The sequence below is a fragment of the Alnus glutinosa genome, chromosome 2, assembly GCF_958979055.1.
Source record: "Alnus glutinosa chromosome 2, dhAlnGlut1.1, whole genome shotgun sequence".
Lineage (NCBI taxonomy): Eukaryota > Viridiplantae > Streptophyta > Magnoliopsida > Fagales > Betulaceae > Alnus > Alnus glutinosa.
Window position 1 is genome coordinate 39,061,065 of NC_084887.1, and position 26,183 is coordinate 39,087,247.

Sequence of the window (26,183 nt, forward strand, 5' to 3'; positions counted from 1 at the left end):
ATCCTTTCCACATGGAAAGTATATTGCTCCTATAGCAAGTATCCGTTAGTCTGTTATTTTTATTTGGCAAGTAGCCGTTGTATCCAATAAAGGGTCTACTCGAAAAGGCTAGTAATAATGTGGGCAGCGCGTAATTCACTAGGGTTGGATTAGGGTTTCATCCTAATCCTATTTAACCTCTCTTCTGTAATCGAATGAAGGTAGAATAATTTTGATGAATAAAGCTATGGTTTATTCCCCTGAGGTGTGATTCCTCCCATCCCCAACGAGACGTTGGTTACCTTCCCCAGTTCTTTGTCCTTTTTCTACATTCTGCTGCGTCAAAGGATATGCTGCTATATTAAACGGATCTACATATCTTAAAATTATGTGCAGATAGTGAATGCATGCGGTTATTGTCCGCCTATATTTTGAAGAAACGTAAACTAAATCAATAATTTATGGGACATTGACAATTAGATGGATGGTCGAAGAGAATATGTGTAGTTTTTTTCTTATTTTTTATTTGGCTTTGTCCTAATTGAATTGAACTATGTGTGTTAATGCCCTCTCTTGCTTGTGTTAGCTATATGTTTTTTTTTTTTTTTTTTTAATGTAATAATAAAAGAAAAAATCTGTTTAGATTTTGTTATAAGTAGATGGTGTTGTAGAAATATGACTTAATAATCATTACTTGTGGAAGAATATCTACCAACTACAACGGACCTTTTGTTGCCACGCATTGGACGCGGGAATCTGGTGGCTTAATACAAAGTGACATGAGAAGAGCGTGGACATCACACGAATTCAGGGAGTGTGGAAATGGCAACCTCAACGCACGGTGATGGGGAAATAATTTTCAAATGAAGAAATCAGATTAGGATGATTCATTGATTCTAATTTCTAGGCGGACGATAAGCAGTGGTTTTGGTTTTCCTCGCTGTCTCTTTAGAATTGCTGGTTTAGTCTTGTAGCGAGTCATTTCTTGGCACCTTCCTAAGCTTTCAATTTCTGTATGTTGTCACCCTATAATCTGTCCCTTTCAATCTGTCATTCAAAAAATTAAAAATTAAAAATTAAAAAAAATCCAGATTATCAAATGGATAAATGAGCAGAGGGATATTAATACATTTTTACATAAATTAATATCAATTTAATAGATTGAAATAAAATAATTTCTCCCAACTGAATTTGAAAAAACAAATATTAACCCTCAATTTAAATTATTTAATTAGTACTTAAAGTCGCCTGCAATGAATTTATATTTTAATTTTGAATATAGAGAAATTATGATAAGATAGGGAGTAGCAAATTTAAGAGTACTTCTCCATGGCTGCAGGTAGTTGTATGATCACCAATAATTGAGTAATTTTAAAAGCAGGTTGGACGTCAAATGAGCTGTATATTATAATCAATCATTTTGAGCTACTAATTATTTTTTTTAAAAAAAAAAATATAAATTTATTGAGGTAGATAACATCATAGTATATGGAACATGTCTATCAATTTTGCTTAATTTCGTCAGCCCTTCGTATTTGGCAAGTATTAATGATATATTGATATATTAGTATTTTCTTTTTTGTTTTTTTGGTATGATAAATTTAAGAACTATTCTACATGCATGCACGATAGGATCATCTCAAGTTCCCATTTCCCCTTTCCCCCTACTTAATAATAATAATAAAAAAAAAAAGAAAAAAAAGAAGCAAATATATAGTTCGACCATGGTGTAGGGTATTTTGGTGGAATTAATCTCTTTTATTTGATACTTGAAAAATTAATAACCCTTTTTTTTAATTATTGTACTTCAAATGATCGCCATGTCATTTTTTGCACACAGGTACGAATTTTGTAGTAGAAATATGCTCATGAGATCGAAATTGCCTATAATTTGATCAAGTGAAAAGACTTACTTATTTGAACAGGTATTCAAACAACTTAAAATCCAATTAGCCGCAATTTAGTTAAAGGCGTTGATGAGGTGCCCGTCCAAACATCTTGAGGTGCCGAACTCATCGATCTATTTGAACAAATAAAACCCTATCAAATCCCTTCACAATTGGCTGTTGGACTTTTTTGCAATTCTAACAACTAATTACAAGACTCCAGTGACCAGTCCATTCTGTTAAGGGTCGACGTTTTTGCAAAACAAGTACACAACCTCACGCGTAAAAAATGGGCCCCAAAAGATGAAAGATACAAAGTGGGCTGAGTTCAGGTCAAATACCTTCGAGCCTCGCTTAACGCATTCACATTGACAAGCCCAACACTTATTCATTTTGGGGCAAGTCGGCTCCACATTGATCTTTCAAAGCAATCCACGTGCAACCTTATTTGTAGTCATTGACCACATCAACGCAGTCAGTGCACTCTTATTTGTTAAAGAATTATAAGACTGAATAATGCTAGCTACATGCAGGGGTGGAACTAAAATTTAAGGAGATGGGAGACAAAACTAAGAAATTAAAATTTTTATGGGTAAAAATTAATTTTGGAGGGGTCCATTTCATAAAATGAAAGAAAATTTTTCAAAAAATTTTAGATTTTGGAAGGGCTCGAGATCCTTCAAGGTTAAGGGTGATTTTGCCCTCGGCTACATATTACACTTCTATTTTACTGAATTGAGGTGGTCAATAGTACTCATTAACTCTTTATTTATTTATTACGAATGGCTAATTTAAGAGTTAGCCCAGTAGAATGATGGCATATAGTAGGGTGGATTACTGATCAGTTTTATTTGTTATCTTGCTCTGAAAACAAAAAAATATATGTAAATATTGCGTAAACAATGCCATTGGTGGCAAATGACACTATTTCTATATACTATTTTCTACGAAATCAGCTCAAACTCAAAACTAAGAAATGGACAACTATGCGTTACCATAATGCTATAAACACAAATTACCGTACGTAACATACACACCAAAGAAAAAGAAAAAAAAAAAAAAAAAAAGAGAGGGAAAAACCCAATTAAAATAACCTGAAACAGAATGAACAGGTCCACTCCGGCCTCAAACGCTTCAATTAGTATAGAAGGTTAAGGGCTGGGTTCAGAAGAAATAAGATGAAGAGCCCAAATCAAAACCCTCAGGCACCGTATCCGAAACTGGGGGCATCCTGCTAAATAGTGGGCTATGCATGTACTCCATTGAGTCCAACCCCATCATCGATATCCCCATTGAGTCGAACCCCGTTGTTACCGTGGTCTGCTCCGAGTACCCCATCAGATCATGACCACAATCCGGCACGCTCATATTTGAGCCAAGGTATCCAGAAATGTCAGAGGGAAAAGGAGGGAGCTCAGTGTGATTATTATGGGTTGAATGGTTGCCGGATACGGCAGTACCATAGTTGTCAATGGCGGGTTCTTGATGACAAGAGCTGGAAGCAGAAGCCCAGAGCTGGTGGTCTCCAATATCTGACATTGCCGGAAAACCGCATGAATCCATACTTGAAAGGGGTTGGGGTGTGGGAGTGGGAGTGGGAGTGGGAGGGACAAAGAGGGACGAGAAGTTTTGTTGGGTTTCATCAGGAGAGATAATAGAGGTGACAGAAGAGGCAGGTGGCATGTCCGAGTACACGAAGTTGGTGCGAGCACGTGGGCCTCGCATGGAGCGGGCGGCTCTGTCATAGGCCAAGGCAGCTTCCTCGGCGGTGTCGAAGGTGCCCAGCCAATGCCTTTCTTTCGTGGAAGGGTCTCTAATCTCGGCCGCATATCTTCCCCATGGCCTTCTTCGAACACCCAGAAATCTCACTGTCGACGTTTCTAGCGTTTGCGTTTGCGTTTGCGTTTGCATCTTTTTGCTCTTTGGCGCCGTAGATGGGTTCATGTCTTAATTTCTTTGTGAAACAATAGTCCTACGGCCTATAGTACTATCTCTCTTCTCTTTGTGTTCCGAGTGCAGCCTGTGATTGTTTCGGAGGCCTTGTCTGGGGTTGCTCTGTACTGTCGTTTAAATAAGAGTTCTGATCATGAGCTTCTCAATCATACCCAGACCTTCTTTCACAGTGAATGCCTTTATTAATTTAATTTGGATTATTAAATGTTCACTTTTTTAAGCCGGTTAAAAAAAAGGGGGAAGAAACAAATTTTCGTGGTTGTGACCAAGTAGTAGCTAGTGTCGATCTCTTTTCTACGACAATTAATGGAATTATAAGAAGATGGGAGAGGCAATTATTTGTGAATTAAGTAGCTGCCAAGTAATTACCGTGCATGGCCAAAGAGGAACTAGCTAGCTAGCTAGCTAGGTTCAAATGCAATCCAGAACAACAACCAGTAGAATCCATGCAATATAATATTGCACCACCATGGTGCATTTGTATTGTCGTTAATTAATTGTTGAGTACATTTCACAAAGGAATAAGATTCAAGATCCCTGCTCCTAAAAAATAGAATATTATTGTAGTGCCGGACACAGATTAATTAAATGCTAATATTTACAAAATTTAAAATGAACAAGAATTTTTAACCCAATTCATGTCACTCAAATTCTTCACAACATATATATATATATATACACACACATAAGCGTAAAATTTATAATTCCTAGAAATAACCACTTTGAATGTTAGTTGTAATCTTTGGAACAATTGAAAATCCTACTATAAACGTTTGATGACGTAGTGTATTATATGTCAAAAGGTACATCCTACACCTTTAAAGAGTATGTCAAATTGTATGTTGAATGTTCACGTAGCTCTAAATAGTACACGAACGTTCAAACCTCGATACTATATATATTTGTAAAAAAGAAATAGAATTTTTTTATTAGAATTAATATATATGTTATAAATGTGAGTAATTAATATAACATAGTTGAACTCAAATTAACCTTACAGTTTTACACTTATAAGTTGATTGAAATACCAATATATTATACTAGATTTCAATATATATATATATATATATATATATATATATATATTCTCATTGAAATCTCATCATGTTTTTGCACGGTACTATGAATATTAATTTGGACCCAATATTACGTACATACCATACTGTACGTGGTCCCATTTATTCTCAAGCATGCAAAGATGGTCATTAATAATTTGTTCATCCTGTTCCTGCCACTTTTCTTTAATCTGATTAAATCACACGCATGCATGGTGAAAAAAAATAAATAAATAAAAGGTAAGAAGAAATGAAGTTGAATATTATTTGTTGAATAATGCTTGGCCCCCACAACAACATCCTGATTCCAGTACTATTGGATGGAAAGTTGGGACTTTTAACAAGTATAAATATTGGAGATTAATGAAGTTAATTAAGCAATATATATGGGTCCCCCGGCCCGTGGAAGCAAGTTTTCTTCCTATATGATCATGGTATCGATCCAATCTTTTCTCTTATATATTGCATGCCAATTAAGCATGAAATCCTTAAAATTAAGATGTCCGATTTTTATTGAAATTCAAACAGTCTCTCAGGCAGCCTAGAGTATATATATATATATATATACGTGCTGATCCCTCTTTTAGACGGTCGAAATTTGGACCATTTAATTTTAGGGGATCGGATCCTGTTTCATAAAAATGTCCCTAGCTCGCCAACATGCACCTGGCCTTTCAGCCTAGACTCTGAGGCCTAGCCAAATTAAAGTAATCACAATAGCAACCAATTAAATATTGATTAAAAAAAAAAAGGAAAAGGGGAAAGAAATTAATGAGTTTCAAATGATGGAGAAGATGTGTAATAGAACAGAAAGATAAGTGGGTTGGCATGATTAGAGATGTTTTGCATGTTCTCTTAGATAGTAGATACCCGGCCTGCATGTTTCATGATTATTCTTCAATCAAGGCTTCTTTAGTGCAATTAATTACTATTTTCCATGAATTTCGAGTTCTGAACGCGCTACACTCCAAAGTAGTTACATGTGATCCTTTTTCTTTTTTTAAAAAAATAAAAATAAAAGTACTTAATTATGAAGAGTGTGCATGAACGGGGAGAATTGAAGCTTATAATGATGGACCCTAGCTAGGTACACGCGATCTAATAAAGAAATTAAATCTCCTTTGTTGGTCTCATCCAAAACCACAAAACCGCCATAAAATGTAAGACTAAACTACTGCACATTCCCGGCCATTATCATTAATGCGGACGCCAGGACCTCTCCCATGCCTCTCAGATAATCAGGCCCCATCATACACATATAATTACATCAAACCATACCCCCCCCCACCTTTTTTTTTTATTTTTATTTTTTTTAATATATATATATATATATATATATATATAAAAGAAAAGAAAGAAAAGAAAGAAAACGGGTGTGAATGACAATGCTTATAAAATACACGGTGAAAAACAGCCCATTTTGTTACTTTTAGTCCGCGCGAAAGTTGGTATATTTAGAAGTCTTCAAAGCAATCAACTTCTTAACTAGGAGCATCTACTTATGAATGTAAGAAATGAGGGGGGCCGGGCGCACGGCCAATTAGTAAATAAATAAATTATAACTTTATTAATAGCTAAAATAGTCAACAGAGAACCTCCTTCAAAGATGAGTACTGAAGAACATTCATTCATGAAGATTGCCAATTAGATTGCTAGGAGATCAGCTGCCTAAGCCTCCCCAATAGAAGCTTTGACTGGGGGGAGCCGCTTGGAGGAGGCTGGAATGATATTTCCCTAATGGTCACTTAATTTTGATGTATGAATATTAACTATTCTTTTATTTTCAAGTTAAAGATATTAACAAACAACGTACCCAAAACATAAATCACTCATTAGAACGTAAAAACTGTTTTCATATTTATGTCACATGAGAACTTTTTTTTCTTCTTCTTCAGAACACAATAACAAACGCGCCCAATAGTTTTTTTCCCTCCACATGAAAAGCTGCAGATAGATGGCTCAATGAATGTCATCATTGTTGCATATAAATAGATTGCTCATCTTAGAATTTAACCGCACGAACCCCATTATAACATAGATGAGATCGATCTTCTGTTACAAATGTTAACATTATTTGTTTACTTTAACTACTAAATTTGCACATCAAATCCTCTCTCCCGCGGCCTGTCAATTAAGAATATTGAAACAATATGATGAAGGCCATGATTAGGGCAATATCTCCTTAGATATCCCACATGCCATAGATAAATATTCCAATACATCTTGTCATATAATACCCATTTCAATGATGATATTGATCATCGATCGATCTGTTTAGCCATTTAGATTTAATTCCCCCTCTGATCGAAGTTATTGTATTTTCATCGCCTCTCTTACATAAATATATATATATATATATATCCATTTATTATTTAATGGTCTAAATTAGTCAAGAACTTGAATAGAGGCTGAGAGATTGTGGTGATCATCAGTGGAGCTTGTTTTGGAGTCGAACTCTTTTAGCTTTTAGCAAGGATGATCATGTATATAAAATTGGCATCATGTTAATTAGTCGGAAAAGTTTAGAGGAGGTGATTATTGAAGGGCTTTATATACAATTATTTCACCTATTTATATGGACTTTTGTTAGGTGAGGTGTTTGAGGAATATCATTGCTCAGCCATGTGCATCCAATTTGAACAAGAAAACCAATGATAGCTAGGTTCCACAGCCTTTTCATCTTTTTTTCAAACCCAAAAGGCTTCTTTTTCTACCCGTTTCTCTTGATTGGGCATTATTTTTTTATTGTTGTCCTTTTTATTTTTATTTTTTCATTTAAAAGGGAAGGTTGAGGCATGCATCCCCTTTTCCAATGGGGTATATGTTTTGGTTTTGTAAGAACGTCGACACAAATTGATATTGATGTGACAACTTAATTATAGCTAAAAGTGTGAAATGGACTATTTAAGAGCTAAATTTGACACGACATTATTCACATTGACTATTACTAGAATTTCTAAGGGTTTTACACTTAATTAATAGTACATATATCAATGCTCGTTTTCAATTACAAATGTGTGGACAATTTTTAACACAACATGTAAATTCGACATAAAATTAACGAATTAAGATTAACTTATATAATTTTATATTCATGTCTCGATAGGACTCAAACTTAATATGCGATATTAGGAATGACAAATTTTAATATGACTTGTGAACCTAATATAAATCCAACATAAAATTAACAAATTAAAATTTATTTATATAATCTTATACTAATATCTCAACACAACACGACTCAAATTCAGCACATCTAACACAAATTTCCTTCTCAAAATTTGTGAGGAGAAATATAAAGAAGTTCAAACATATGAATCATGATAGGTAGCCACGTGGTTGCAACCCATAGCCATGGGTTTCTTGAAGAAAACAAATGCAAGCACAAGGCAATAGTCACTTATGGAGGAAAATAGATAGACCTTGCTAGTGGCCTTAGACCAACTGCCCCACGATATGGTCCACTCTCTTTCAATTCCCCATACAAAAAGGTAATTGTATGGTAAGTGGGTTACCTTATGGTAATATAATACTACTAATAATAAGTGTTGTATCATGTATGCACGATTTCTCTTTGGCTATTTGGTCAAGGTTACATGGTGTCATCCTGTACATGTTGGACTTGCAAGATTGGGGTTTCTAAGTCATTCTTTTTTCTTTTTTTCTTTTTATAATTGAATAAGAAAAAGAATTACGAAAAAATGATCATTCCCACTTCTGATCCAAAAAGAAAAATAATAAAAAGGATTATATACTCATTGGAGTCTTGCTTCAAAGATCTCAAGTGTAGAAGCTCAATTTGCAAAACTTCATGTTGGAAACCAAAAAGGAGTTTTTTTTTTTTAATAAGAAAGGCAATAGCACTTGATCTTTTATTACTACAAGAAATAGAAGAAAAAAAAAAAAGAAATTCGGAAATTGAGGAATATTGTTCATGCTTTTCATGGAGGGGCGTAGTATTGTGTAGATAAGAATTCTGATGCACCCAAGCACAAAAGGTCGGAAAGCTAAGCTAGCAAGACTAGAAAGGGACAAACTCTTATTTTTTATTATTACAACGTTATGCACACCCAGGTTGATCAAAGTTCCATTGGGATTTGGATTTCTGGGGTTTCAAAGTTGAAACCATTCCTTTGTCTTAGCTTTGTCAGATATATAATTGAGAATTAATCGAGCTTCGGGATGTAGCTAAGGATTTTCTTAGCTTTAAAGTTGGGAAATGTCATGATATATCTCTCTGGTTTGATGCTTGGCACCCGGCTGGTAGACTTGTTGATATTTATGAATTTCGGATAGTTTATGATTCCGGGATTGGCAATGATGCTAAGCTGTCTACTGTTCTAAAAAATGGAAATTGGATTTTGCCCCCTGCTCGTTCGGAAGCTTTGGTTCATATTCAGAGTCAACTTCCAGATATTGCCATTGGTGAAGCTGATATTCCTATGTGGAAATCTAGAAGGGGAACCTACTCATGTTCGGAGACTTGGAATTCTCTTCGGACTAAAGCCCATGAGGTTCCTTGGTGGCAGGTTGTGTGGTTTCCGTTGGCCATTCCTCAACATGCTTTTATGTTATAACTTGTTTGTAGGAATGCTCTTACTACCAAAGAACGTATGTGTGGCTGAGGAATTACTGGAAATCCTTTATGTCGGTTCTGTTATGAGTGCTTGGAATCGATTGATCATTTGTTCTTCCAATATAGTTTCTGTAGAAGAGTTTGGCGTCATTTGATGGATGCTTGTTGTGTTTTTAACCCTTGTGTGTACTGGGATGATATTTTGGTCTGGAGCTGCAATTTGAAGGGTAAAAGTCTGCAAAATATACTCTGTAAACTTTGTTTGGCAGCAGCTATATACCATTTATGGAAGTTGAGGAATGACCTTTGTTATGGTAATACTCATTTGACTGAAGAAGCTCTTGTTGCTCGGATTAAAGGGGATGTTAGAACTCGGGTCTTATCTAGTAGGAAGCTGAAGAATCTCTCGGGTAGCCTATCACATCAGTGGTGTTTGTAAAAATGTTGTTTTGGTTCTGGTTTTAGTTGTTCTGTGGGTTTTGGCTATGCAGCATTTTGTTTGGTCGCTAGTTTGATGCGTAGAGAGTTTGTTCTCTTGTTTGTAAGGTGTATTCAGTGTTTACTGGAGTGTCGTTTTCTGTTGTGTTTGGTTTATAAAGGCATTGATTCGTCCAAAAAAAACAAAAAAAATAATTAATCTTGTCTTCTCTGATGAGTGTCTAAATGCACTCTACTCGGTAAATGCTTTTCATCAAGAGAATGAGGTCGGTAATTTTATACACGATCCGTAAATTCAAGACAAAAATACAATTTGCAATGAACGGGTTATAATTGAAGGGTCTAACTTCCATTTAATTAAATAAATCGAATCAAGATTAACCTATATAATTTTATATTTATCCCTCCGTATAATAAAAATCCAAATATTTGTCAAAATTGAAAATTGAATGGCACTAGAAGACATAATTAGGAAGAAGGTATTTCTCGGGGACACAACCTGAAACTATATATGTGGGATTTCTTCAAACTTTTTATTTTATTTTATTTTATTTATTTTCCCTGTCGGAGGGTTATCAATCATGAAACCCCCTTTTTCTTAACGTGCAAGCAAAGTGGGCAGCATTTTTGGGTTGCATTCCATGTGTGGAAGGCCATGTAAGCAAGACCCAGTTCATTCTAAGTCAGCACCGGCACTGATTAATAAACTATATGTTGGATTAAAGAATACATGTGAAACAAAGTAGACCCATTGGATTCTCAATCCGAAGTCAATCTTTTGGCGGAGGTGGAGCCCTGCCTCAAATTGATAAAAAGATGCCTCTTACCACAGTCCAAGTGTTAACCAAAATATGTCAAATTGGCTTCCAATAGTTTTCATTTCTTAGAGAGAAATACCATATATCCACCTCAATTTTACCTCACTTTGTTCATATAATATTGTCAATCAATCTCTGGATTAACCATTAATTATTAAAAGACTCAGTGAAGAGTGAGAGAGATCAAGAGTGAATTTGAAAGAATTCTTTAAACTTGAAAGAGTTCTTTATCTAACCAAACTTCTTAGATCGTAAGAATCTCTAACTCAGTTTATTAAATAGATATATGTTGTGAGACACTTTTAATAGAGCATGCGAGAGAAATCATATGTTTTGACGACGTGTCAATTTAATAGACTAAATTGAAGAAATTTCATTCGTTTTCATCTGCTGCTGCTGATAAAAAAAATAAAAATTAGGATTCGTACTAGTATTATTATGATAAGTTGCATAAGAACAGTAGTAATAACAATTTTTGTGCTCATATTGGTGAAAGCTTTAGATCCCAAGTGCTTGAGATTTGCTATGAGAATCTGTTTGCCAGTTAGCTGGATTTTGTTAGATACTCTTCCTCAAATGTTCCCCCTTCTCCCCAAAAAGCGCTATAACTTGAACGGGATGGGATTACTGTTGTTTTTGGGAATGTGGCCTAAGTTATGCTTTTTCCGCGAATCTTGTAGGACTTTGTCTGCCATTTCCTTTCTTCAGCAAATGAATTTTACTGGGTTTCTGTGTATAATCTACACCATGTTATAGCTTTTCCAGATATTCCTCTTGCATGTTCTTTCAAGTATGGCCCTTAAGGTCCCAAGCAGAGGAGATATTCATAGACTGAAACCAAGCAATTAATGCCACATATCTTTTATCTTTAGACCCTTTTTTCATAGAGTGAGACAAGTTCAATCTCAAGGATGTAAATCAGGAATATTGGAATGTGGTACAAACCTCAGATCGAGGGAATGAGAATTCGAAACTTCTACCATCATAGCTAGATTAGATAATTTTGGAACCAAGAAACAATATTTAAAATTTTAAGACAATTAATGGAGATGAAATGAAGATGGTTTCACTAAACAGTCCATGGCTCACAGTTTGGTCTATCTCCGGTTTGAAGGAGCTGCTGGACGTAGCTAATTAATTCGTTACAGCAACGTACCACAATTGACTCATTACAGGAACCTACTGCAAGATGTAGAAACGTACTCACTACTCATGTCAAAGGCAACCTCTCGAGAGGCATATGCCAAGAGGGTATGGGCTGATAGGACTCATGCAATGGTGTTGACCATTAGTAGGCTTTGCACAGCAGTTTGATGTCATAATTTGACAATCTGCCACAACATCTGGCACTGCTTTACATTTTGATGTCATAATTTGACAATCTGCCACAACACCTGGCACTGGCGTGGAAGGAGACTTCTCTTCTTCTGCCATAACTCTAAGAAACTCCTTCAGAGCCATACGCATCCATTCGTACCGGCAGAGTCTAAATGCGTCTTCAATTTTTAGCTATAGAAACAAACAAATATCTCAATAGAGTTAAATTCTGTTTTGGCAATATTATCACGTTTGATCAAAACATTGTTATCTAATGTCAGAAATTGTAAAAGTTCGATCCTGTGGTTACCCATTTCCTATAGCGATTATTCTGCTCTGGCCAGGTCTCAAGCTCCTCAGTGACCTCTAATGCAAACATGTACCCTTTGCAGCCTCCTTTCAGGCTGCAAATGTCCTGTTTGCTTTTGCTTCTGAACTCCCAGATTCCGAGGAGATTTTCCTAAACAAAGAGAGTCAAATGATGTATTAAGTAAGCACTATATCTCTCCATAGCATGGAATATGACAAGCAATTCATAAATGCCAGCTTTAAGAGAAGATAATATTGAGAAAATGCCTAGTTTCTTTACTTTTGATTGTCAGTCTCAACACATGAACTTGGCACATGCATCAAGCATCCGCTACTATCTCATGTTCTTATCAACAAGAAACATAATACAACGGGTTACTGGTATATAGTTGGAAACTCATATGGTTGTATTTCCGAACATGCATGGAAGAAATTAGTTTGATAACAGCAGCAGCAATGGTGACAAAAAGTAATTGAAGCAGGCATTAACTAAGAGATGGCATCAAATGCCTTCAGATCTTAGTTTGTGGATTTAACCAAGGATACCATCTATACCAAAGGAGTAGTGTAAATTTGCAAATTACTGAAGCCTTAAATAATGTATGCATTACAGCCTGGTATTATCCAGAAATATTGGCAGAACAACAGCTAATCTCATTTATAATGAATTCGTGAGCCTAAGCACCTTTCAAAATTGAGGTGCGTGGACCACAAATGTAAATTCCGATCAATACATATGTGCAAATCTTTAGTGCATTTAAAAGAAATTTCCCATTAGAAAGAGCACCTTAGAAGACTGCTGATTGTCTGGCATTTTCTTCCAGAAGATTACTACGCTGTCACTAGATACCATGCTCAATCTCAGACATCATGGAATATAAAGCTTTTTTTTTTAGCAGTGCAGGGATGTAATATTCTACAGCTTACATAAATGACAGAAGCTATGGCATGTCTATCCAGAACATTCTAGTAAGATAATCTCAAGAATGAAAGGACGTATACAAAACTTTGGCAAATTTATCCAATTACCAAATTAAACAATTTCCCCATGATGTTATATTAATGACACACATGAACATGCCATAAAGAGGTAATACTTTAATTAAGGAAACCTACGTTAAGTGTCCCTTTAACTCCTGCTTCCTCTAGGGCCTCACGAGAAGCAGCTTCTAAAACAGTCTCATCATCCTCCCATCCACCCTGGCAGAACAAAGTGATACTTACAAGTATATAAGAAACCACGATTTCTCATGCAGAAACAGTAAAAACAATGGAGAAAGGGAATGTACCTTTGGAAAAACTAGGTCATCACGATTTGGTGATGAAACCATGAGAACTTCTATACAGTTTTCCTTCTCACTATGATCTTTTTCTTCTTTTGACAGCCTGTAAGGAATACATCTGTTGTATGCATCTTATGAGTAAGCAGCTGGAAATATACCCTGGTGGTTAAAAGCATTCAGGTAGATTGTACTTCCACATCATGTACGCTTGAACTAAGTGCATAAAATGGTTGAAGAACTTGGGTTCAAGGAATTTTCTTTGGGAGACTCTGCAAATAATAATAAAAGACTGGATTTCTTGCGTAGGCAGTTGACTCCCGCATGTAACCAAGATTGAAAGCTAATGCTAGTTCATTCTAAAATGGTTGAAGAACTTGGGTTCAAGGAATTTTCTTTGGGAGACTCAGCAAATAATAATAAAAGACTAGATTTCTTGCGTAGACAGTTGACTCCCGCATGGAACCAAAGATTGAAAGCTAATGCTAGTTCATTCTCGTGAAAATTTTTGGCACAAAATCCTTCTATTGAATTGGCACTTGAACTACCATGAAAAAGAAATCATTCCATACCGTGTTCTGTTGCACACTTTTAGTCCTAGTCACAAGATAAGTTACCGTCCACACATTACCAACATATAAGCTGTGACATTTTCAATCTTTAACACAGAAGAGCCATCATATTATCATTAAGACTGTTAAAACTCACCTTATCCGATGTGATTAGTTTGATTAATGAGATGTTTTACATGTGATAACATGCTGGGATGACCCCTCCTGATATTGTAGAATGTGTTGATATAACATGTTGGAACACCATCTTAACCTTAAGACTGAAGCAAATGGGTTTGGGCCGAACAATACCATATTAATAATTTATTTTTGTCTGTCACTATTACCCAATAGAAATGGGCTACTTAACCAAGTATTACATTCACACATGAATATTCTAGCAATTTTATTTTTTTGTTTGTTTTCTTTAGGTATGGTATATGGGAGTCATTCATGCCTTCTATTGTAACAGTACTGGTTTCTGCAATCATTCAATTCAAATCTAACAAGGCAGGAGGCCTTCCAGATCCTCATCTCAGCCATCAGTCTTTCTGAACATTGGGAGTTTGGATTGTTGGATTTATTATTCTAACATGGATATGAACAAAATTAGACCCTTCAAGCTACTATAAGAATTTGTTCCAGTCAGAGCATTGAACTGAAAGCTTAAGCCATGGTCAACAATTAGCATTCCAATTCAGATAAATATAACCCCAAAGCATTGAATATAATTGAAAATCACCACCTAAACCGTGCCCTATCCTGTTAAAGGAAGGTCACAAACAATGATCAATGATGTAACCCTTAACAATCATAGTAATTTAAATACCGCTAACTAACATATCACAAATAAGACAAGCTCACTCATTCAAAATAAAAAATCACAGACAAGACAAAACAGATCAGACAAATCCTATTAATTTTTGTAAGTTGAAGCGAATTGAGGAGGCCCACTTTAATTAGTTGGATTGTTTTGATGGCAATGTAATTTTCTAACATGAAAAGAAAATTATCTCCTAGAATTTTAGATGCTCCCCTCCCCCATAAAAGCATTATGTTTATTCACCAAGATTCCTTCATCTTCCAAAAGCTCCCACTTTTGGGACGCTTAAGTTCCCACTTGTCCCAAAAGCTCACTGATACGAAAGGATGAATGGTTTGAACTCGAACCTATATATATCATGTTAAATTACTACCATAAGCTGATGGGAATCGATGAATTTTATGATTTTATTACAAGAAATTTACAAAACTTTAAGATATCATAGGCCCATGGAATACATCAAAATTTTACTGCTGAAACTGATGAAACGAAAGAATGTCAACAGGAGTGGACAATGACCGCAAAGTAGAACAGAAGAAAAGGCGAAGAAAATAAAATGGAACAAAAAATCAAGAAGAAGGAAGAGTAAAAGAAATCAAAGTGGGTGTGAAAGAAAGGGCTTACCCAGAAACGAGGCGAAGATTGTTTTCATAACGTTGCCGATGTCGACCGATTCGTGCTTCCAGAGACGACATGATATTCTTCTACAAAGTGATCCTTAACAGGACAAAGTACAAAGTCAAAAAAACAAAAAACTTAGAATTTCTTTATCCTATATAATCACAAATTTGATACATAAGTGAAAAGCTAGCAAAGAGGAGAGATTTCAGAGGTAGAAGACGGAGAAGATTATAGCTTGTAAGTACCCGAGGTTCGGCTTAAAGTTGGGAAAGACAGAAGGCGCAGCTGCTTTCTTAACCATGCATGAGACTGAAGCCTGAAGGAAGAAGGAGCTCGGGAAGCTCTAAACAGTAACACTCAATCAGAGACAAACGCCGTACATTCGATATAAAATTTTGTGGTGAATAGAAAGACTCTGCTTGGTGGATTTATCAATAAATGAAGGCTTCTGCCAGAGCTGACAAGTTCTGAGGGCGCATTAAACTCCTTACGGTCCCTCCCTGCCTGGCCTGTTTTTCAACCCACTTTGTGGGGCTAACGTTCTTTTGTTCTGAGAAGCAACAACAAGACGGAGGAGAAGAAGAAGACGACGAAGAGGCTTTGGGAGAAGGAAACACAAGTGCAAACATATAGAGAAACACGGAGCGAGAGATTTCCGCGGGACAGGAGCTCACTGCAATGGCATCCCATCATTTAATTTATTATGTAAGACACATAATTATTGGATAAGTTTTTTTTTTAAAAACAAAAATAATATATTCAAAGCTTAGTTGTCGAATACACTTTGTTTATCTCTCACATTTTCACTCCTGTTTTTATGTTGAAGTTCATGCGACTCAATGCATTTTTCAAATCACTTTTAATGGTGTAACACTCCAGTTTTATATTTGAAAGATGAGTAACCCACATATAGTGGGTGATTTATAAAGATAATTATGAGTACTAAGTCCAACATTGTCTAATTATTAGGTAAAACTGGGTTTTATAAAGAATTCTGGAAAAGTTCCAAATTGACTAGTCATTTTGGGGTGATAGCGTAGATGTGACTAGTACTTTTCCTTGAGTCGTTACAAATGGTATCAGAACCCCATAGTAATGCCAGATCATGTGGTACTGGAGCATCGCATAACGTGGCCCTGACGAGGACGTCAGGGATTTAGCTTAATAACTAGGCAATATGGGACTTAGCACTCATGATTATTTTTATAAACCATCCACTGGGCTACTTATCTTTCCAATATGGGACCGGGCTATTACAAATGGTGACCCCGACTTTATGGCATCTGTGCCTCAAGTTAAAAGGCCTGCATCTTCGGAAGCATTTCCCCGCATACTTTTATTCTTAGAGTTATTTTTGAGTTATCCGGCTCTTATTGTGTTTTTTTATTTGTTGTTGTAATCTGTTTTCCATGTATATATACATCATGTCAACATTATAATAAGATAATTATAAGATAAAAAATATATATTTTCTAAATAAGATAAAAATATATCTATAAAGCATTACTTTAACAATATTTTAAAACGAGGAATGATACATGGAGATGGTTTTCCATCTCCCATTACCTCTTTTTTTAATTTTTAAATAAAAAAATATATAAATTTATATTTTTTAAACATTAAAGGACAAATTTATATTTTTTTTATTTAAAAATTTAAAAGGGGTGATGGGGACGGTTGTTTATCCCCCACCTATCATTTTCATTTTAAAACATTTTCTCTTTAAGGAAATGTTAAAAATCCTCCCCTCATCCCCTATTTTTCACCTCTTTTACTTGATTTTAAGTAAAAAAGTGTCTCTAATGTGACATCAGAGACACCTTTTTATTTAAAATTAATTTTTTTATTGTAAATGGAAGATGAAGGGCAGATGAAGAGTGCATGTGTAGCACGAATAAGGCTTTTTTAAAATAAAGATGAATAATTTTATTTTGTTTTATTGAAGGGTGTACCCGATGATACCTAGTGAATATATTGACTAATTCATTTTCCTTTTGTCTTTTTTTTTTTAAAAGAAAAGAAAATTATCATTATTATTATTTTTATTTTTATTTTTTTGTCGTTATTAATCATGATTAATATGAAAGTCCGGCAGCAACAAGAATCAGTGAAACCCCGTTATGACGCGTGGAGCTTGTTGGAACAACCGACCTTCATTGAGCCGTTAGTTGGGTTCGATTCGGGTTTTGGAGCCAAGTCAACCTTGTATTTTTTAGTGGTTGGATCCCTCTGATTATTTTAATGGTACTGTGTGTGTGGACGCATTTCAAGAAAGTCGGCGATATTATTATTCTCGAAGTTATTAATAATATCGTTTTTATTTCACTAATTTAATTACTTTTAAACTTAATTTATAGCCTATTATGAGATTGTAGAAATAAATAACATAAATTACACTTTCACCCGAAACTTCCTCCCTAATTGCACTCACTTTTTAAAACTACTCTCACTAGTCACTGACTCAAATTATCCCCCCCCCCCAAAAAAAAAAAAAAAAAAAAAACCCAAAAATCACATTCTAAAAAGCATTAAGAAACATAGTTGATTGTAGATCAGTCTAATTACTCATGAAAGCCTTAGTGAACCAAATACATCCTCCCCCATCAAATCATGGATTTAAGAGTATATATGTATATATATCTTGTCGATCTCTTAATCAAAGAATCAAAATTAAGATTTTATCATATTTTGTACAGAACTAATTAAACACTACTGTCGTTCGTGTCGTTTCCATATAAGTACTCGGTTGAAAAGCTAGCACCCAAAATAATGTCATATTCAGCACGGGGAATCGTCTTTAATTTATCCACGTACGCTGCAATATTAATATTATCATGTAGGAATGATGAAGGTGCCTTCCTAGCTACTTACCTTTTTGACAGATGAATCCAGTGAACACGCACGCCGGTGTGAGCTTTTTTCGCGCGTGTTCCCTTTTTATGTGGAAGATTGCATGTAAACAATCTAAAGCACGCAAGGAGTAGGGGTGTAAATCCGGACCGGATATATCCGGCCAGGAAATCAGCTCTGGGCATTACCCAGCTCCGGGAAATTCGGTTGGAATCCGGGTACCCGGGGTACCCGGAGCCGGAGCCGGGTATATATTTACAAAATCTCGGGTATACCCGGGTACCCGGCTCCGGGTAGATTCTGCAATTAAAATAAAATAAAATTACCCCTTTACCCTTGAATTACATGGTTTAGGAACTGAAATAGGAAGGGGGTTTTTTGTCTTTGTACGAAGAATTTTGTTGCCCTAGCTTTTCCGGTTTTCCCCTAAGCCCAAGCCGCCGTTTATCCTCATTTATTATTGAAATATGTAAATGAGACAAGAGCCTCAGGGGCAAGTTTTGTTGATCAAGAAAAGAAGACATCAGAGTATGGGAGTGTGAAGAACAGTTCAGTTTCTGCTAAAGTTAGTGATGGGACCAGTAGTCTTGCTAAGACCAGTGGAAGTGCCAAGATTAGTGATTGTGTTGATTTTGTTGAGAGTGGCAAGAGCAGTATGTGTAGAGGAAGCACAAGCAGCGATGTAAGCGATGAGAGTTCCTGTAGCAGCTTTAGTAGCAGTATCAGCAAGCCTCACAAAGCAAATGACTTGAGATGGGAGGCCATCCAAGTAATTCGAGCAAGAGATGGGGCTTTGGGTTTGGGGCATTTTAGATGCTGAAGAGGCTGGGTTGTGGGGATATTGGCAGTGTCTATCTGTCTGAGTTAAGTGGAACAAAATGTTATTTTGCAATGAAGGTTATGGACGCACTTGCTTGTACATGTTTTTCCGAAAATGTTTTTCCTTTCGGATCTTCAATATCATATTTATTCTGTAATTTATCCTCATTTATTATTGAAATATGTATCAGCTTGCACCCCTTTCTTTGCCAATTATGTTCTGTCACTGCAAATGCTTTTGCTGCTTCTAATAGTTGGCATTTGTCTTTCTACGTTTATATTTCCTCTTTCCAGCACAACATTCACTGTTGTAAAATATTTGGTTGAAATTATTTACAGTATTCAGTTTCAAAAAATGGAGCAAATTTTTTTTTTTTTTTTTTTAATATACAACCCGGACCGGATACCCGGACACCCCGGATACCCGGGTCCGGGCCCGGGTGTTTAAATCCTAAAACCCGGGGACCCGGAGCCGGTTCCCGGGTTTCACCCAATACCCGGGAACCCGCTCCGGATTTACACCCCTAGCAAGGAGGACTAGCTAGTCTAGCTCTGTGTGACGATCGAGAGTAATATAAAAATGTATTTTTTTGGTTTAAAGGCGAGGAGATCGAAACGAAACAAAAGGTAGACGAAAAGTGTGTGAAAGAAAATGATAAACGAAACTTCCTCTTGCAGTGGCCGGAGATCGACACTTTGCATGCAGTACTGCAAAAGTCATTATAATTAATATGAATTTTGATTTATATATGAATTAAATCAAAAAGAAAAGTAAATTGGATCAGAAACACGATTGTGCAGTATAAATGAGGCCCATGCATGATGCATCGATCATTAAATGTGACAAAGACATAATATAAATATCCCACATGCAGCCGACACACATGATGTACGCCTGATCACATGCATGCTCAGAGCTAGACGAAGACCAACCAAGCACATACTTTTTCTAATGTTTTGGCCGGTACTTACGTAGATTAGTTACTTAGCTTTTGTTTTAATATATATTCTGTAAAATATTCCAAACAAATGCATGTTCTATTTTTTATACCATATATATATGCATGTTCTAAGTACAGTTATATATATATATATATATAAAATTTGGAGAAACCTGCCGGTTGTTTAGTAGCTATATAGCTAGATAGGAATATAATTAAAGCCCCGGCAGATATCTCGGTGCTTCAGCAGGCCGGCAGGAATTGACTAGATATCGATGGTGCAAATCTTAAGAGGTTGAAGGGCCGGATTTTGGCAATAATTATTAATTAATTAATGCATGGTAGTTGCAGCATATATGCATGAGCATCCATGTGGGATCAGCTCGATCAATAAAGTCGTCGTTGTATTAATGTAACATCGGGCACTCAGTTGCTCTTATATAATTCCTTGAGTTCAAACAGTGTAAACTAATCCCTTAGTTTCGCCGTTGAAATTAAAACAAGCTAGTGACAGTGGACCGTCCACCTTCTGTCGTGCAATTCAGATTTATTAGCTTTTTTAGTCAATGACTTGATTTATATGTAATAATGGAAAGCAACATGCATGTTGGTTGGTCCATAGCTATAGCCTGCAGGCTATATATATATATATATATATCCACAGCCATGGGTTGCAGGGGGACCTCTCTCTTACGTGCAAGTTGCCTTATAAACCGACCGAGTCACCGAGACTTTATGTCCTTTTAATTAATGCATGCTCCGTAGTCATCTTTAAATTTTTTTCCTAAAATTAAGAGTTCTGTAATTGTTGAATTCTTTCATTAAAATAAGTTTTTCCTCCTATTTGAGAATCTTCAACCTTCCCTTTCCCTTCGTCCAACATTGACAAGTTAAAACAACGTACTTTTAATGTTTTATAAGGAATTGTCATTTCATTATGCTTGTTGATGCAATTTTCAATATGGTGATGTGATAATATCATAGTCGTCTTTTTTTTTTTTTTTTTGTAACCTGCAAGACAGTAAAAGTTCGTCGGAGGTTGGCCGATAGAACCTCCTCCAACGCTCAAATCAATAAAGAGTCATAAGAGGGTGAAAAGAACGAGAAAAGAGATTATATGCCTTAGAATGAATACACAATACTTTGTTCATAATATATTTATTTGTAAGCCTCATTTTTCTCTGTTGACATATGGGATAAGCAAACCTCTAGCAGAACCTCCTCAGATGCTCAAGTCAGTAAAGAGTCATGAGAGGGTGAAAAGAAGGAGAGAGAGGAGATTATATGTTTTAGAATGGATACTCGATACTTCCTTTGTTCATAATACATTTATTTGTAAGCCTCATTTTTCTCTGCTAACGTATGGGATAAGCTTTGTATTAATAAGGACCAGTCATGGTCTTCTAACGCCCTATCAAACACAGGGCTCCATATTAATGTCTGATATAATTTCTGTCTTGATTTGACTCCAAAGTATTCCACGTGTATCCAGCATGTGACCAACCAACTTGAAGGTAGGTATCGGGCATACATACCGGGGGCGTATTCCGGGCGCACATAATGGACCCACCTGTCATAGGGGTTAATAATTGTCCAACAATGTCTAAATTGGTTGTTGGGTAGATACATGCTAATGAAGTCACCCAATGTGTAAATGATTCGAAAAACATTTTATGATTGTTGGTAGATTATATGCCCAACAATGTCTAATGAAGTCACCCAATAATATGAAGAGTTGTAAGAAAGAGAGGGAGACAATGAAGATGACGAGCTGTGTAAGAAGAGAGTGTGTATCGTGTGAAAATAAAATGCATTCAAGTGTAAGATTGAGATCGAGTGCAATTGCTCATCCATATTACTTGCAATTTTGGCAAATAATTGTTAGAGGGTCCTTGTAGGTTCTACCTTTCCTGACAGGTGTTCGGATAGCCCGAGACCTACTCGAGGAGGTAGGCAGAATAAGGGACCCTCTCACAATTGTTTATCCTAGGTGTGGGAGAACGACTGAAAATGATTTACGCAGATGAAAATCGTAAATTATTTTACGCCACAGGAAAGTTAATTTTTTTGGTCGATCAATTGAAAACATTTTCTAGTTGACTAATGTTTTTTCCTGAAAATATCAAATGCCGATTCGTTCAAAATGCATTAATAAACATGCTAAATGTTAATTAAATCACTAATTATCTCAAAAAGCTTGAATAGTAATGAAAGGCCAAAAGCATAAGATTCCTTGGATTGTTGCTGGATTAATGATTCCACATTATCATTTCTAAAGTAACTTTTTTGGCATGACTTCATTGTCCGTTGCTTTGGTATCGGTTCTCATTTCTTTACTTGATGAAGAGAAGAGAAGAACCTTCTTTGGGCATCTTTTGAATGGTCTGGGACGGGTGAATTGATTGCTGTTTGTGACCTCGTAATGATCTTCCTTTTCCGGTTATCCTTTTCCTTACTAGTAAAGTGTGTTCCAAATTTCAAAGCACGCGATTTTCCGTCCCCATTGTGATAAAAGAATCTATATTTACCCTCACTACAGACGAAGACTCCATGACAACCCCGCTACGTGGCAAAACATAAAGATATATAGAGATGCCACCAAATTCAAAGCCATGAGTTTCTTTTGGTTAGTAATTTTTTTCATCTAGTCACAGTTTACAACTGAAATTATGGGGATAGAGATTCCAACAATTTTACTGTTTAAATTATTAACAATTTGGATAAGTACAATTTTATGAGATTTACTTGGACAAACAAGCCTTGGGCGATCTACGTACTTACCCTTTGGAATACGTTACTATTAAGTTGAACTTTTACATATTTGCTGATGGAATCCTCCTCCCTAGCCTGTTTGCAAGCGAAATATTTAATGGTGAAAAAAAAGGGCCGCAACTCGCAAGGCGTTTACTTGGGTCAACACCTTTTGGAGGTTTCTCTCCGACAAACCGGCCATGAAAATAAATTACGCTTGTGTGATTTGTCCAAAGCAAGTACCCTATTAAAAGATATTTCTTATGATCAACTGATTCAATTTGGACCATTCACGTCTTGGATGGTACCTAAATTCAGTTCCCCAACTCAAATCAATTTTGACAACCCAAACCATTCTTTTTGTCTCTTTCTTTTCATCTTTCTTTCAGCTGATTCTCTCTCCTCTTCTCCTCCTCTTCTTCTTCTTCTTCTTTTGAGTTTTGGCAAACAAAAATTCCTCAAAAAGTAAAATTGGAACCACAATGTCCTAATTTACGGTCTCATTAGAGCATTAGCATTAGTAGCAAATTCTCAACTATTTTTTATTAATTTAAAAAAAAAATTAGAGAATCAAACCATTTTTTTTTCCCAATACAAAAACACCTACAACAACTTTCCTTTATCTTTCCTTATAGATTAAAATATTATTTTTTTACCTTTTATTTATTTATTTTTGCTTTTTCTTCATCTTCTTGATGCGTTAACGAGACCAATATACCCAAACCCATCGACCCAGGAGAGAAACCGAGCGATTTCGTGAAACCCATGCCCGATCTCCAGTGGGTGTTGTTGAGCCGCCGTCGACAGAGCTAGAGGAGCCGATTTCCAGTGAAATCCAACAGTTCAGTGACCGCGAAACAAATGAGACCCGATCCCAGAGACCCAATCCTCTGATGGGTTGTTGCCAACGGTGACCAGAAGATGTGATTTCGTGGGTCGTTGGTGGGCTGTCGGAGGACGCAATTTCCAACGGATCGAGGCTAGCTTCCGACAATTTCTACCGTTGCTAATCTGCTGCTGCTGGTGGAGATTGGAGAAGAAGGGAGACACGAGCAAAAGAGAGAGAGAGCGTTTATTTTAAGATTAAATAATCTATTAGGTAGCTACAGTGCTACCCAAGGATGAATATATAAAATATGACATCTGTTGTAACTTGTTTTTTTTATAATTTTTTTCAAATTTTTCCTATTTTAAGGAAGATGACCACTTATAGAGCATCGGCTACTAATGCTCTTAGAGCTAGCAATTTTTAATACGATCCACATATTTGATACGAACCTAACATTAAATTAACAGGCTAAGATTTAAAAGTTTGACCTGCTTAATTAAATGAATCAAATTAATATTGACTTATATAGTCTTCTATCTATACCTCGACATAACTAAAACCCGACACGAAAATACGAATTGCAATCCTTAAGACCTCGTAGCATTAAAACCAAAACCTAAGCAACCTCTGGGCTGCTGTCTCCCAAAATTGAATATTCCTTCTATAATGAAATCATGCCGTCCGGATTTTGAACATTTCTTGGCCACCATCTCATACATTTGGTTAAGAGTCACAACGGATATGCGAGTGACCCACATGTTTAGGAGATTCATTCATTAAAAAAGACCAATGAGTTTGCGCCAAGCCAAAAGGCCAAAAGCAAGTTCATAGGCGCGCCTTAATAACGAAGTATTCATAATCAAAGATTGGCTTTCCGTGAAGGATTTAATTTAGTTTGGGAGCTGCTCGCAAGCAGCCCACAAACAAGCCAACTCTGGGTTTACCGATACAATATGACTAGGCTAGTACTGGTACACAAAGTCGTATAAATGCTAGCTGCTTCAACTTGACACCAAATTTTGAACAAAGTGGTGGGCCTTTTAACAGAACAAATATCACATCTCCGAACCCAAAATAATCTTATCTGGGCTTCACATAATTAGTAAGATAGGTTGTTTGTGCGCATTTTTACCCTTTCTGGTAGTAAACTTGAGTTCTCGATTGCAGCCCCTTACCAGTGCGGCAAGCAGGCAGACAAAACACATTATAGAAGCACACAGCACACATAAGATTGCCTAGATTTAAGTTATAAACATCAGAAATTACAACCACAAAATCATTTGCCTAATGAAAGCTTCCACAAAAGTCGCAGATTTTCATCACTCCTTTCAGTTAAAAAATCTACTAGGTTCTCTCTTCTTTAACTCATGCTAAAATACAGCTTAACAAGCCAACTCTCAGACACAACTTATGCATCCAAATCATGCTCCAAGTGGCTTAAAATCAAAAGTATTGCTACTAGAGCACCAAGTAAATTACTCCTAGACAACAAGACTATCTGCTTTTATTTTAGCGTGGATTAACCTGACCGACAGAGACCATCATCCATTTCATCAAGTAAAATAAGGAAAAATACTTTGGACCCATTAGTCCAACCCCCAAACAACTAAAGAACGTCATAACTCCCTTATAAACAATCGTAACATAATTCAGGAAAGACCCTTAGGTGTGTACATAAGTTCTTATAACAATTTGCCAAAAGTGCCAGATTTTGTCCCCATCATCGATTTCTTCAAAATATATTAAGCTGTAACATATCATAATCATAAAAAAACTCAAGTATGAATGGACAGAAATTCTAACCACCTAGATGCAACCATGTATCCTCAATCCAGTAAGGATTTTTAATCCTCAAACCTAAGAAACCCTCGAGATGATTCATAACTTGAGTAATGAGAAATGGGAATTTAGGAAGACATACTCCCTTTAGGCCAAAGGCATCTCATCTAAAGAAAAAACATACATATGTGTCCCTTTTTATGATATGCGAGGAATAAATACAAGAATATGCAGGAATTACCCCTAGACCAAAATTTCTGGAGCCATTCCATTTCAATTTCACCAGTACCCAGGCCCAACCTATGTAAAAACAAAAGGTGTTCATGCACGAGCAGTTCCAACGAGAGACCCTCATTGTACCCTGATTGGATGACTAGAATCAGGAATCCCACACGATGAAGAACAACTACTGCATATGGTTCACTTATACAAGCGTGGCAACCAACTAACCAAGTACATTGAACATGCGACAAGCACACGACTAATAAGTAGATGGGAAAACCAATTTCAATCTTAGTTTTCTCGACCACAAACCCCAGATTAGTATGTGCAGGCCAAGATTCTAAGAGATATTAACAAATAAAGTACCGAAGCATCATGCAGAAAAA

At 36.1% G+C, this 26,183-nt stretch overlaps 2 protein-coding genes and 1 pseudogene across 3 annotated transcripts; 1 reads left to right on the plus strand and 2 right to left on the minus strand.

The window, feature by feature from the left end:
* Positions 1–2,872: 2,872 nt before the first annotated feature.
* On the minus strand, positions 2,873–3,894 carry LOC133861760 (ethylene-responsive transcription factor LEP-like). Its single transcript, XM_062297559.1, has one exon. The coding sequence runs from the start codon at positions 3,807–3,809 to the stop codon at positions 3,030–3,032; it is 780 nt and encodes a 259-aa protein (XP_062153543.1). The 5' UTR covers positions 3,810–3,894; the 3' UTR covers positions 2,873–3,029.
* A 7,771-nt stretch (positions 3,895–11,665) lies between these two features.
* On the minus strand, positions 11,666–16,295 carry LOC133860102 (nudix hydrolase 13, mitochondrial-like). 2 transcript variants are annotated; one of them, XM_062295757.1, is made up of 6 exons: positions 15,852–16,295; positions 15,610–15,702; positions 13,621–13,732; positions 13,448–13,531; positions 12,333–12,482; positions 11,666–12,214 (listed from the first exon to the last, which is right to left on the minus strand). In XM_062295757.1, the coding sequence occupies exons 2-6, from the start codon at positions 15,678–15,680 to the stop codon at positions 11,921–11,923; spliced, it is 711 nt and encodes a 236-aa protein (XP_062151741.1). In that variant the 5' UTR covers positions 15,681–15,702; positions 15,852–16,295; the 3' UTR covers positions 11,666–11,920. The 2 variants fall into 2 exon arrangements, with proteins under 2 accessions (XP_062151741.1, XP_062151742.1); XM_062295758.1 differs by lacking the exon at positions 15,852–16,295 and having other exon boundaries at positions 13,621–13,773.
* A 1,391-nt stretch (positions 16,296–17,686) lies between these two features.
* On the plus strand, positions 17,687–19,602 carry LOC133860628 (uncharacterized; annotated as a pseudogene).
* The last annotated feature ends 6,581 nt before the right edge of the window (positions 19,603–26,183 follow it).

Excerpts from the sequence above, each read along its gene's own strand:
- LOC133861760 (XM_062297559.1), bottom strand. The coding sequence starts at position 3,809 with ATGAACCCATCTACGGCGCCAAAGAGCAAAAAGATGCAAACGCAAACG.
- LOC133860102 (XM_062295757.1), bottom strand. The coding sequence starts at position 15,680 with ATGTCGTCTCTGGAAGCACGAATCGGTCGACATCGGCAACGTTATGAA. Across the intron at positions 13,733-15,609 it reads AATCTTCGCCTCGTTTCTGG|ATGTATTCCTTACAGGCTGT; the intron begins GTAAGCCCTTTC and ends TGCATACAACAG. Across the intron at positions 12,215-12,332 it reads ATAATCGCTATAGGAAATGG|CTAAAAATTGAAGACGCATT; the intron begins GTAACCACAGGA and ends TTGTTTCTATAG.